Consider the following 13,157-nt stretch of genomic DNA (forward strand, 5'->3'; position numbering starts at 1 on the left):
TTTTCAACTCTTTTTTCATAGTTCCCCAAGCCCTCTATGCATATTTTCAAGCCAGGTGCTTACAAGATTAAAAAAAAGAAAAGCTGATTTATGTTTCATCTTCTTCTCCTTCCCCTTTTGTTGCTGCAAAAAATATTTACAAGTAGAATGACCAAAGGAAAAGACAAAAAAAAAAAAAAAAGAAAGAAAGAAAGAAAAGAAACTAGAGTCCTGATAACCTACAACAGAAGAATTAAGATTAGACACAACAGAATAATCAAGATTAAACTTTAGAAACTGGTTGTGTTTTTACTTTAATCTAATATTACACTATCCAGAAATCAAAGGTGCTTGCTGCTAAGTGTGAAAAGCAGAGGTTTGCCTTGTCAAGAATGATAGGGCAAGTGAACTTAATCTCAGATTGTGTTTCATACCACAATTCAGCTAGGGATCCAAAAAGATAGACTCAAACCAGGGTGACCGCTCAATAAAGCACAGCTACTTTTTCCTTAGATATCAAAAAAGGATACACGCTATATATTTGGCCAGATGTGCTTCCCGATAATTCCACTGTCCAGGATCATACTTAAAGAGCACACAGCTGTTAGATTACAATTTACATAAAGTTTATACTAATAAAATAGTTCACAGAGTGCTCCAGTGTTTATTTAGCAGTAGCCATAGTAACAAACTAACTACATTGCCTGAAATCTTCCACAAAACCTATTCTCTCCTCAGATTATTCAACTCTCTGACCCAAAAAAAGCAAAATACAACACATCTGACATAACTCAAATGTGGAAAAGGGTAGAATAGGGCTTTTTTTTCCCCATTGATGTTTTAGGATTAAAAATAAGGGAATTGATATCAAAAAAACCAAACAACCCAATCCAAAAATGGGCAGAAGACCTAAATAGACATTTCTCCAAAGAAGGTATACAGATTGCCAACAAACACATGAAAGGATGCTGAACATCACTAATCATTAGAGAAATGCAAATCAAAACCGGATGAGGTATCACCTCACACTGGTCAGAATGGCCATCATCAAAATATCTAAAAACAATAAATATTGGAGAGGATATGGAGAAAAGGGAACCCTCTTGCACTGTTGGTGGGAATGTAAATTGATACAGCCACTATGGAGAACAGTATGGAGGTTCCTGAAAAAACTAAAAATAGAATTACCATATGACCCAGCAATCCCACTATTGGGCATATACCCAGAGAAAACCATAGTTCAAAAAGAGACATGTACCACAATGTTCAATGCAGCACTATTTACAATAGCCAGGACATGGAAGTAACCTAAGTGTCCATCAACAGATGAATGGATAAAGAAGATGTGGCACATATATACAATGGAATATTACTCAGCCATAAAAAGAAACGAAATTGGGTTATTTGTAGTGAGGTGGATGGACCTAGAGACTGTCATACAGAGTGAAGTAAGTCAGAAAGAGAAAAACAAAAACCGTATGCTAACACATATATATGGAATCTAAAAAAAAAAAAAAAAAGGTTCTGATGAAACTAGGGGAAGGACAGGAATAAAGACGCAGACGTAGAGGATAGACTTGAGGACATGGGGGTGGGGGGGAAGGGTAAGCTGGAACGAAGTGAGACAGCAGTGTTGACACATGTACACTACCAAATATAAAATAGATAGCTTGTGGGAAGCAGTCCCACAACACAGGGAGATCAGCTTGGTGCTTTGTGACCACTTAGAGGGGTGGGATAGGAAGGTGGGAGGGAGGTTCAAGAGGGAGGAGATATGGGGATATATGTATACATACAGCTGATTCACTTTGTTATATGGCAGAAACTAACACACCATTGTAAAGAAATTATACTCCAATGAAGATCTGTTAAAAAAATAAGGGAATTGAATACTAATGTTAAATTTAGTTAAATATTTCCTTTGGAAAACTGAACTAATGTTATTGTAATTTCAAATGGAGAGTTCCTATGGCTTCATGGTAAAGAAGTGCCATTTCTGAAGCATTTGGAAGGAAGCTTCTATCCTCCTATCACTGTTCTTTCACTCCCCTCTAAAGGACTGAGAAAAGGATCCAGGCAAATACATCTGCCTCAGCCTTTTCCTCATTTTAAGACCTGCCTGCCTATAGGGAACCTGTATTTTCCTTTCAGTTCTTCTATGCACTAGGCATAAATGGAACTGCCTTTCAAAGGCAGATAGTAAGCCCATCTCTCTCTATTCCTGCCATCAGGGCCCAGTGGGTGCTGGGAAGCAATTCAGGATGTGTGTTTGCTTTGTATACACAAACTGTCTCTCTCAAACAAAAGCCCAAAGTCTAAACAGGGGTTGTACTGAGGAGTCCAACTGTAGAAGGCCACAGATTTAAGTCACATTTTCCAATACAACAAAACCATCAACATTAAAACTGTTACTTTGATCTCCATCTGTCTGGTTTTTGCCTTCTCAATTGGTACCAATCTACAAGGATACAAATGTAGAATCATCACTCTCAATACCCCAACAATGATAGAGCCAGAACCAAATTCTAAGTCAACACGCCCATTTCATCAATGAGAAAACTACAATCCACTGATAAAGAGATTTGAATTCTGCCTAATTCTCAAGGCTGTCCTCTCCTACACTGTACTACTGCTCATCGTTAATTGATGATCCTTACCAATATGGATTATCAACTAATTAATCATTGGTTATTTATAGCCTATTCATCCAGAAATTCAAACACAACAAACCAAACATATCAAATTCATGTGAGCATTCTTCACGTGTCCAATCAAGCAGCCTAACAATCCCTCTCTATCAAAAAGTTCAAGCCCGGCATTACGAGATGCAGTATTTCAAAATCATATACACAGTAAATTTATACATCAAATAGAGTTCCACTACAAAGAAGGAAAATAAATGAACTTCTAAGATTCTATGTCCAGATTTCAATTTATGACAAATATCAACTCAGTTCTCTCAAAACAAAGTCTCTCTTCAATATTTTTATACCTTGGTTCTAGTTGCCATGATACAATTAATATTTATTTTATGATTCTCTCGCCTATTATAATCTCTCACCTAAGAGACCTTCACACTTTTCTTGACGTTAAGTACTTCATCATGAAACTTTTTGCATTTTATGAATTATCACATCAAGAACCTTAAAAATTTTCATTTCATTTTCATATTTTAAAAATAAAAAGAACATAATCATTCCTCGGTGCTATCTCTTGATTGCTTATACTGACTTATATGGAGAGTACAATGTGCTATGTATTTTCTGATTAATCTAACTAATCTATCCTCAGAGGCTCATGCTAGAAAATGATTTTTTAAAAGGAAGCATTAATTTATTAATAATAATGCATATTTCATTCTAGTATATCCTCTTTCAACCTGAACATTATATACATCTTTTCCAAATATATTTTTTCCAGTGGGAAAGTAATTATATAATCATAATATCAGTTTTGAATGACAGGGCTGCATATAACTAATATCTGGCCTTTATGGATGCCATCAATTCTACTGAAGATAGTGTGGGCTTTTCTAGACTCCTTGGAATTTTAACCTACACATAATGTTGTTTAATTTCATTAGAAATTATATGTAGCTTCCCTTCTCATTCCAATAAGCAGTACATTCTACCTTTTTCCTGTCAAACTGAGGAGGCCTTGAAATGGGCACCAATTACAGCTCCTACTCATAACTGGGCACAACTATAGTAAGAATAAAGGAAATGCAGTTTTTTACTCCACTAGTCATACAGGTTATTTCACTTAGTACTCAAAAAATACCCCATGGGCCCACGTACTGCAAAAAAAAAAAACCCCAAATTTTGTTAGACTTTAACCCTTTTGTAGTCATTTTAGTGTTCTATATCTTTTCATCAAGCTAACAAAGTATACCTAATGGCTTATAAAGTCTGTCCTTCTATAGCAGTTAAAAAACATATTTAAAAACTTGTAAGGTAACTACCGTAATGTACATTGTTCCAGTTTATATTTAAATATACTGATTTTAACAGCAGAGTCTCACAAATCCATCACAACTGTTTTAATCTCTCTTTTTTTGCCTCAATATAATGACACAGTAAGTTGAAATTTTTCACTCAGTATATTGCTGCTTTACCTTCCTTATCAGGCATATGAGCAATTGATCAATCACTGAATCTTAAACAATCTACACTAATCTAATTTCTTGTTCTCTAGAGTATTTCTTTTATCTCAAAACACTCGTACTTCAGCAAAACTTATAAAAGCTTGAAAGTGATGATCTATACATCAATTCTAAAAGGTTTCCAGATTTTTTTTAAAAAGATTAATATAAGCAAACTCTTAAAATACAAATGCAGGGCTTCCCTGGTGGCGCAGTGGTTGAGAGTCCGCCTGCCGATGCAGGGGACGCGGGTTCGTGCCCCGGTCCGGGAAGATCCTACGTGTCACGGAGCGGCTGGGCCCGTGAGCCATGGCCGCTGAGCCTGTGCGTCCGGAGCCTGTGCTCCACAACGGGAAAGGCCACAACAGTGAGAGGCCCGCGTACCGCAAAAAAACAAACAAACAAAAAAAAAAACAACAAATGCAGAACAAATAGCTTGTGGCTAATAATGAAGCAGATCTAAGCTCCATTACTCTGACTGAAGCAATTAAGGAAATTCCACAATTTACTTATGGTACTGCTTGGACGTCATGCTCTAGTTCATTTATACGACTATAATCCAAACACAAAAATCATGAAATGAAGACAGACAAATTGAAGAAATAAATTACCCTGTACTTTTTTAGTGCAGCTCTCTGTTCCTTACATTAATTTGCTTCTTTTTTAATAGGAAGAGATGCTGCTCATTTAATCACCTCTCTTTCCAATGCAAGAACTCATTAAATAAAATTGACCTTTAAAATTTCTGCTTGAATAAAACAATTCTGCCATCTGCAGGCTGGATGAAATAAAGTCATAAGATGTAAAAAGGTAATTTCAAAATCAATACCAGGGCATAGAATAATAGTAATACTGCAGTTTTGAATAAAGGTAAAGCAATTTTTTAAAAGATAAGTGCTTGTCATATGGGTCTTCTTTGTTCAAATATTTATTTTGGCATAAGAATAGACTGAAAATGTCACAAATACTTATTTTAGTATAAGAATACATTGAAAATGTCAATGAACAACAATAGAAAATGTATGCATAATAGTTTGTGAGAAAATAGCATTTAGAGTAATAAATGAATGAAAGATGCCCACAAACAGTATATATGGCATAATCCAATTTCTACCTGCTTAGCTTGTATGTGCACAAAGACTGAAAGGATATACTCCAAAATGACAATAGTACCTATCTCTAGTTGATGGTTTTATTATACCTGCTTTTTATTTCTTTGTTTCTTGTTACTTTTAAACAAAAACCCACAAGAACAGGGAGAAAAGAAGGAACAATAGAACACAATTTTGGAAGGAGAAAAGTAAATAATGTTGACAGTAATAACTGACTAAAGAGAGTCTAGAAAGCTGAATGCTAAACTAGAAGTAGAGAAAGCTGAGATAATCAACCTGGTTTCCCAAAGGCCCAAGAACTGGCAGTACTGAGGACCTTTGGAAATACTGGGGCCGGTGGGGTGGGAGATTTGGGTGAATGCTATTTAACTGCTGGGTAACACCACCCTCATTCAACCGAAGACTGGAGGTTGTTTCCTTTGCAGAGGTAAAAGAGAAGACCTTTGGAACCCAGGTTGAACCTACATACCTGGAGATATTGTATATAGAAACTGCAAAAGTAAGTTAACTGAGAGATCAGCTGAAGTGACTGACAATACCAGAAATTGTGCTAAAAAGCTATTAGATGGTGTGGGATGAATTAGTAATAGTTACAGAGAAAACTGAAGAAAAAATGTTAAAGGCAACGACTTGAAAAAAAGCAAAAAGTAAGAAAGGTAATGATCATAATATGGGACGATATAGGACAATTCTCAGTTTAGCATTATTTGTTTGGTGTAAACACTGAATATAGATTTAATTAAGAAATGCAAAATAACTACATTGGGAGAATGGTGGAAGGAAAACAAAGGGATGAATGATCAGAAGTCATACACAGATAATATATAACATATATAATATATAACATAAAATAGAGAGATGAGCAAATGCCAGAGGACACTTAGAAGCAACAAGAGACAAAACTTGTTGCTTCTAAGGAGGAAGATGACTGGGGGAGCAGGGAGAGATGGGTCAGAGACCCACCGTATTGTTATAAGCCTTTTAGCACCATTTGACTATTTAAACTACATGCGTGCACGACTGTGTTAAAATATTTTATTATTTAATAAAATGACTAATTTTTTTTTTTAACTTAAACAGCAGCACACCACTGTGATTTAGAGAACAGGCACCGGAGCCAAACTGCCTAGGTTCAAATTATCAATCCAGCACCTACGAGTTACCTAGTCATTCTGTGCTCTGATTGCCTCTTCTGTAAAATAAAGAGTTTGGTAAGGTCTAAACAAGGTTACACATGCCAAGTCATTACAATGGGGTCTGGCAAAAAGTAAGTCTCAAAAATGTTCGCTGTTTATTATTAATAGGAAGCACAGAAATGGTTAAGAGTAGACTCTGAAGGCAGCCAGATAGCTGGCTAGATGTTATCACAATATCCTACTCTACAATTCCTTCCTCAGATAATGAGCAATGGATTCACAGGTTCCTTTCACCTTCCCAATCTAAACATGAAGGTTTCCTTTCTACTCTTTACCTTATCCAGCCTTGCCCTCATTGCTCAAGTACACTAACTCTTGAACTCTCTTTTAACTGTATTGCACATTTGAAAACCAAACTCTCATTAACGTCACTGGCAAACGTTTTACTTTCTGTGGTACTGTCATATTGACTACCAAAGCTAAAGGGTAAATTCAGGCATTCAACAAATGCTTACTGAGCTCCTGCTATCCTAGCCTTAGACCCACATAAGACCAGAATCTTGACCTCAAAGGATTATAGTTTAAATGGGAAGTCAAGACAAATACACAAGTACTAGAGGGTAGCATATAAACATGCCGTTGAGAATGCCAAAGAGCTGAGAGTCGAGATTCTAGCTGTTCAAGAAAGGAAATCTTGATTTGTGTGCTAGTATCACTTTATACTCATTAGAATGGCTATTATCAAAAAAAAAAAAAAAAAAAAAAACAGAAAACAAGGTGTTGGCAAGATGTGGAGAAATTAGAGCCCTTGTGTACTGTTGGTGGAAAAGTAAAACAATGCAGCGTCTGTGGAAAAACAACCCAATGGTTTCCTCAAAAAATTAAACATAGAATGACCATTTATTTGATCAGGCAATCTCACTTCCGGGTATACACCCAAAATAACTGAAAGCGGGAACTCAAACAGGTGTTTGCACAACCATGTTCACAGCAGCATTATTCACAATGGCCAAAAGGTGAAAACAGCCTAAGTGTCCATGGATAGATGAATGCATAGGCAAAATATTGTGGTATATACATCCAATAAAATGTGATTCGGCCTTAAAAAGGGATGAGATTCAGATATCTGCATCAACATGGATGAAACTTGAAGACATTATGCTAAGTGAAATAAGCCAGACACAAAAAGACAAATATTTCATGATTCTCCTTTTATGAGGTACCTAGAAGAGGCAAATTCACAGAGAAAGTAGAACAGTGGTGACCAGGGGCTAGGGAGAGGGGAGAATGGGGAGTTGTTGTTTAATGGGTACAGAGTTTCAGTTTGGGATTATGAAAAAGTTCTGGAGACAGTGGTAATAGCTGCACACAATGTGAGCACTCTTAATGCCCTGGAACTAAACACTTAAAAATAGTTAAAATGGTAGATTTTATATATATTTTACAATAAAAAATAACTTTTAATTTAAAAAATCTGCTGAGCAAATAAAACAAGGTGAAGGACCAGCAGAGATATTCCAGGTGAGGGAAACATCATATGCTAATAAAGAGGTGGGAATTACAGCTTAGTTTGGCTAAAGAATAGAACATAATGAAAATGAAAAGTAGGCCATGTAAGTTTTAAAAAGTATGTTGGGACTACTGCCTTATAGTAGGTAGCCATAGTACCTTCTAGTACACTCTAATACCTAGTTAATGGGTTTGACATTATTTAAATAGCAATGGAAAGACACGAAAAAAATTTCGAGCAAGTAAAATAACCACAATAAAAAAATTGAACTTGTTTGCAGTTCCACAGACATGGCTATGTTCACAAAGCTATAATTTACAAAAAAGAAAAGAAGAAAAACTGCTTTGAGATGGTCACAACTATAAACCCTGCAGAAAAGCTAAAATAATGGGATTTTAAATACAAAGGGAAGATACCCATGAACATGTTACCTGTTCTCCTTTACTGACTTAGAACACTTGTCCTGAGAGACTGAAAAGGAATGTAAGGACCAGATCCTTCTAAGAAAAGAAAGGAAAGTAAGAGGACCCAGTTGCAGTAGAGGAGCTATTTTATTGTTTGATCAGAGAAGGCGTCCTCTGACAAAGTGAGTAGAGACGAATGGAGGAAGCCATGCAAATCTCTGATGGAGAGCCTTCGAAACGGAGGAAACAGCAAGCACAAGAATGAGCAGAGGGCTTTCCTGGCGGTGCAGTGGTTGAGAATCCCCCTGGCAATGCAGGGGACACAGGTTCGAGCCCTGGTCCGGGATGATCCCACATGCCGCAGAGCAGCTAGGCCTGTGCACCACAACTACTGAGCCCGTGCTCTAGAGCCCACGAGTCACAACTACTGAGCCCACGTGCTACATCTACTGAAGCCCACGCACCTAGAGCCCATGCTCCACAACAAGAGAAGCCACCGCAGTGAAAAGCCTGCACACCGCAACGAAGAGTAGCCCCTGCTCGCCGCAACTAGAGAAAGTCCACGTGCAGCAACGAAGACCCAATGCAGCCAAAAGGAAATAAATTAAAAATATTAAAAAATAAGAACATAGAAAAATAAATTGTATGTTTACCCACATAAGAAAAATAAATAATTTTTTTAAGTTAAAAAAAAAAAGAATGAGCAGAGAGCATGCTTGGTATGTTCAGAACTCACCAAGGGAGCCTGTGTGCTAGAGTGGAGTGAGTGTGAGGTGAGGCATGGTCAGAGCTGAACTCAGAGAGGTGGAGGATTCATATCATACTGTGCTTTGTAAACCACAGTTAAGGACTTCAGATTTCATTCTGAGTATAATGAGAAGCTCTTGGAGGGTTTTCAGCAGAGGAGAAACATGATCGGATTTATAATTTAAAAGCAGCACTCTGAAAGCTGCATGGAGAATGGCCTGTACTGGGCCAGGGGTGGTGGTAGAGACATCTATTGGGACACTCCTGCAATAATCTAGATTAGAGGTGGTGGTAGCTTGGACCAGTCTAGTTGGTAGCAGAAGTGGTGAGGAGTGGTCAGATTACAATGAAAAGGTAGAGTCAACAAGAATTTCTGATAGTTTGGATGTGGCATATGAAAGTCAGGAGTCAAGGATGACTCGAGTTAGGAGTACAAGTAAAAAAAAACCCCAAAATCCAAATTAGGTGCTATAGCTCCAAAAAGAACATTTTTCTTTTGATAAAGAGTGCTCCAAAAGCCTACAAAGACTTGATTCCTATTCAGTTATTCAAATGTAGACAGAAAAATCCCATTAAAAATCAGGTCAGTTATAAAGAGCCTGTGCTTACTCTTGTGCAAAGCACTGGCCTAGGGAAACAACCCAAGGAAACTACATTTGATTCTTCCAAGTGTAGAAACTACACTTGCCCTCTTCCCCTCTCTTAGCATGAGACCTACCATACATACACACACAAGCCAGGAATTGATCGTATCAGTGCTAAAGCTGAGGCATCAATATAAAGTGTAATGACTGATGGGTGAGTCAGGTGGGTTGGGGAGGTATCTCCCATCTGCCCTTCCAGATCTACTCATCAACCCTCCCCCATACTACTATATGGGCTACATCAACAGGCCTCCTTGCTTTAGCCTCCAGTTGGGTTCCACCAATGGGCAGAATAAGCAGGAGACTGAAAGGAGAGAGGAGAGTGAGGTCAGGACATTTTTTCCCCCAGCCCCCTCCTTGTAGGGTTGCCTGGCCTGGCTGGATCCTTTAACTGAAGGGCACAGCTCCATCAGAGGTCCGCCCACAGGCTCCCTCCTCCCCAGTTCCAGGAAGTGCTCCCTTCCCATGCCTCTTCAAGCCAAGAGGTGGTCACAGCACCTTATTCAAAACAGCCCATTAGTACAGCACCATCTCTACACCCTAAATTCACAAAAACAGTCACTTATAAAACTCTCCTCAAATTACCCATTTCTAGAGTGTCATCGATTCCCTGCCAGGAGCCTGTAAAAAGATTTAAGAGGGTGGCATTGAAGTAACAAGAAAAATTTCAAACCACAAGGAAGGTCACTCCATTTGAAGGAACAATATGAGCAAAGAAAGGAAAGAGAAGTACAGATGTTTAAGTAAAGGTGAATGATCAGATGAGCCTAAATGCACAAACTTAACCCAAACCCAGATCTGCATCAAAATTTCCAAATTACTGCCTTTGTTGTAGTCACTTGTGTAAATATATCCAAGAGTCATTTGTTTATAGTTCGAACCCCTATATTAAAATGCACCTTTCTTGTTCTCAGATATGGCAAATACCCTTGCAAAGTAGCACAATTGTCTTCTGCAGGAAATGACCAAATTGTTCATGGTAATAGCCTGGAGACCAGGTGGCATTTATAGATAAATTACAGGGAGATCTACAAGTTCCCTGGAATCACATACAAAATTTTGCATGTATGCATTTTTCTGAAGAAGTGATATAGCTTTTATCAGTTTTCAAATAGGTTTATGCCTCTCTAAAAACCAGTGCTAGTAGATTCCCAAAGAAACTCCTAAATTTAAATTTACCAACCTTAATTCTTCCCTAGAAATGTTTCATTAACACAAGAAAGACCTTGATTGAATAAAAGTATCCAGTAGATCACCAGCTATAGTAAATGTACTGCTTACCAAGTACAAAAAATAAAGAGTCACCATACACTCCATTTTGTTTACAGAATCTGCTGATTCCTTCATACACTTAGTACTGAATGATACGTTTATAAAGAGCCTGCTGGAATTGTAAGGTATGTCAGAATGGCTGCAGAACTATTTTCTCTGGGTGAAATAAACCAAACACTTCAGAAGAGGTTTCAGCTTGCAATATCGGTCTTCTTGGTATTAAACTATAAAAGTTAAATTCTACATGAATCCCAGTTTATTCTGCAATCTTGGAACAAGGACAAAAAGAAATCACCACTCAAGAGTGTAGGGAAAGAATGAACACATGCATAACAGTTTGGGGATTTATACATTTTTTCGTAAAGGCAAATAATGTTCAAGACAACAATAAGGTGTATTTAAGAGTATATCATCTTAGAAACTTACAGAGAAGTCACTGACATACACTTTAACTCTTAAATGGTTTTACCATCCTTTATACGCAGTCTGGAATTTTAGTATCTTATTTAAAATAATGATACCATGACTGTTGCTGAAATACCATTTCACAAGGTAGATATTACCAGAATATCTCACTTCTTAAAAAAAAAAAAAAAAAGTCTCATCACCGGATCTTAACACCTCAGTGCACTCATCTTAACATTAACTTCGCGTAACATTTTTTTCTCAGCCTCAAGTAGCTCAGAATATGTAGGCAATGCCTAGTGCACCCAATTTTTTTATATTACAATTCATCCTGTGGAGTGACTGAATGATGCGCAGGTAATAATACACTCAGTACCTGCCCGCCACCCATGTGAGGAAAAATAATGCTGGGGACTCTATATTACATAGTATTAAACACTGGAAGAATTATGTTAATTGTGTCAATACCACTCTTTAATGACAACTTTCTATAATAAATTTTGTGAACAAAGAAGAATTTCAATGACCATCCAGTTCTACAAGGGTTAAGTCATAACCCACTCAAGTTGCCCAGCCACAGTGCGACCTGAGAGGAATTCAGGATGAAGCACTCTGCTTTGGATAAACAGGCCCTTAGATAGTTCGAAGCATATCTCAGGAAGAATTTCAATGACCCTGGATTCTTACATCTTCCTATTCGTAAAAATATACTAAAACCATTAACATGAGATATCTGTTCTTTGCGATTAGCAGTAATCTTTTACCAAGGTATATGCTTGACTGTATGTATTTCCTAGACAAAAAATTCATATACAATCTGGCTTCCCCCCTACCTCTGCAGAGCAGTTCCTCGGAACTGAGTGGCTCTCTCCCGGCTATAATCGTCAGTAAGCCGCTGAATAAAACTTAAACTCACAACTCTTACGTTGTATATCTTTAAGTCGACACCTTCTTGGTAAGATTCCCCTCCTATATTTTCACTCTTTCAGGCTCATGTTTTGGTTAAACATTCTTCCCGACCTACGTCTAAATGGCTGGACATTTACAAATTGGGTCCTTTACCACAGTCGTCGCGTGAAGCAACCCAAGTGGCCTCGAAGGTCTCCCAATAGATACAGGTAAGGAGAATGAATAAAAACGGCTAACGGTGACGTTTGAATCTCAACAAACTTGGTCAACCTAACAACTCTAAAGAAACCTGAAATGTGGCTGGGAAAAGGCCTGAGATATGCCTCACAACCCGAATTCCAAGGCAAGGTCACGGAAAAGCCGTATCAACCAGACAGCTAGGGACGGAATCAACTTCTAGTTTCCCCAAAAGCCCTTTGCGGCATGCAGTAAGCCAAGTCAGCAGACTCCTCCCCGAGAAAAAGCCAAGGGAACAGTGAACACCTGGCAACTCACACCCAGATGCAGGCCTTCAATCAAAAAGCTCCAGCCCCAGGCCCATTGCTCAGATACACAGAAGCTGAGCGAGCCCCAGCCACTCACCTCGCAGCCACTGCGTGCTGTGAAACCATCTCCAACTAGCTCCACGGCCGACAGACCACGCAGCAGCCCCCTTAACCAGCCCTGGGCTTCGGCAGAAGCCCAGGAGGCAAGGCAGCAACCGCGGATCACAGCCTAGCCTCCAGGAGGCCGCCATCTTCCCGGCCTTCTCCCGGGCTGCCCTCTGCACAGCCTGATCGCCCAGTCATCAAGGCCCTCTCAGGCCCCGCCTCCCACCCTGTTGGACCCGCCTCCTGGACGCCAGCCGCCCCTCTGAGCCTTGGATTCAAGCTCTTTTAGCCCCGCCTCCAACCGCTTG

The 13,157-nt window shown here is 38.6% G+C and overlaps 1 protein-coding gene across 4 annotated transcripts in view; it reads right to left on the reverse strand.

Moving 5' to 3' along the window:
* Positions 1 to 13,078, reverse strand: part of PDHX (pyruvate dehydrogenase complex component X) — a 79,658-nt gene extending 66,580 nt beyond the window's left edge. The window contains exon 1 of one of the 4 annotated variants that reach the window (XM_059069729.2): positions 12,842 to 13,078. In XM_059069729.2, the coding sequence (XP_058925712.1) occupies positions 12,842 to 12,995 (154 nt within the window). In that variant the 5' untranslated portion in view covers positions 12,996 to 13,078. Of the gene's footprint in view, positions 1 to 8,309; positions 8,329 to 12,183; positions 12,390 to 12,841 lie in introns of those variants that run through there. The other 3 variants (XM_067038023.1, XM_067038022.1, XM_067038021.1) reach the window with 3 other exon arrangements.
* Positions 13,079 to 13,157: the final 79 nt, after the last annotated feature.

The sequence above is a fragment of the Kogia breviceps genome, chromosome 7 (assembly GCF_026419965.1).
Source record: "Kogia breviceps isolate mKogBre1 chromosome 7, mKogBre1 haplotype 1, whole genome shotgun sequence".
NCBI lineage: Eukaryota > Metazoa > Chordata > Mammalia > Artiodactyla > Physeteridae > Kogia > Kogia breviceps.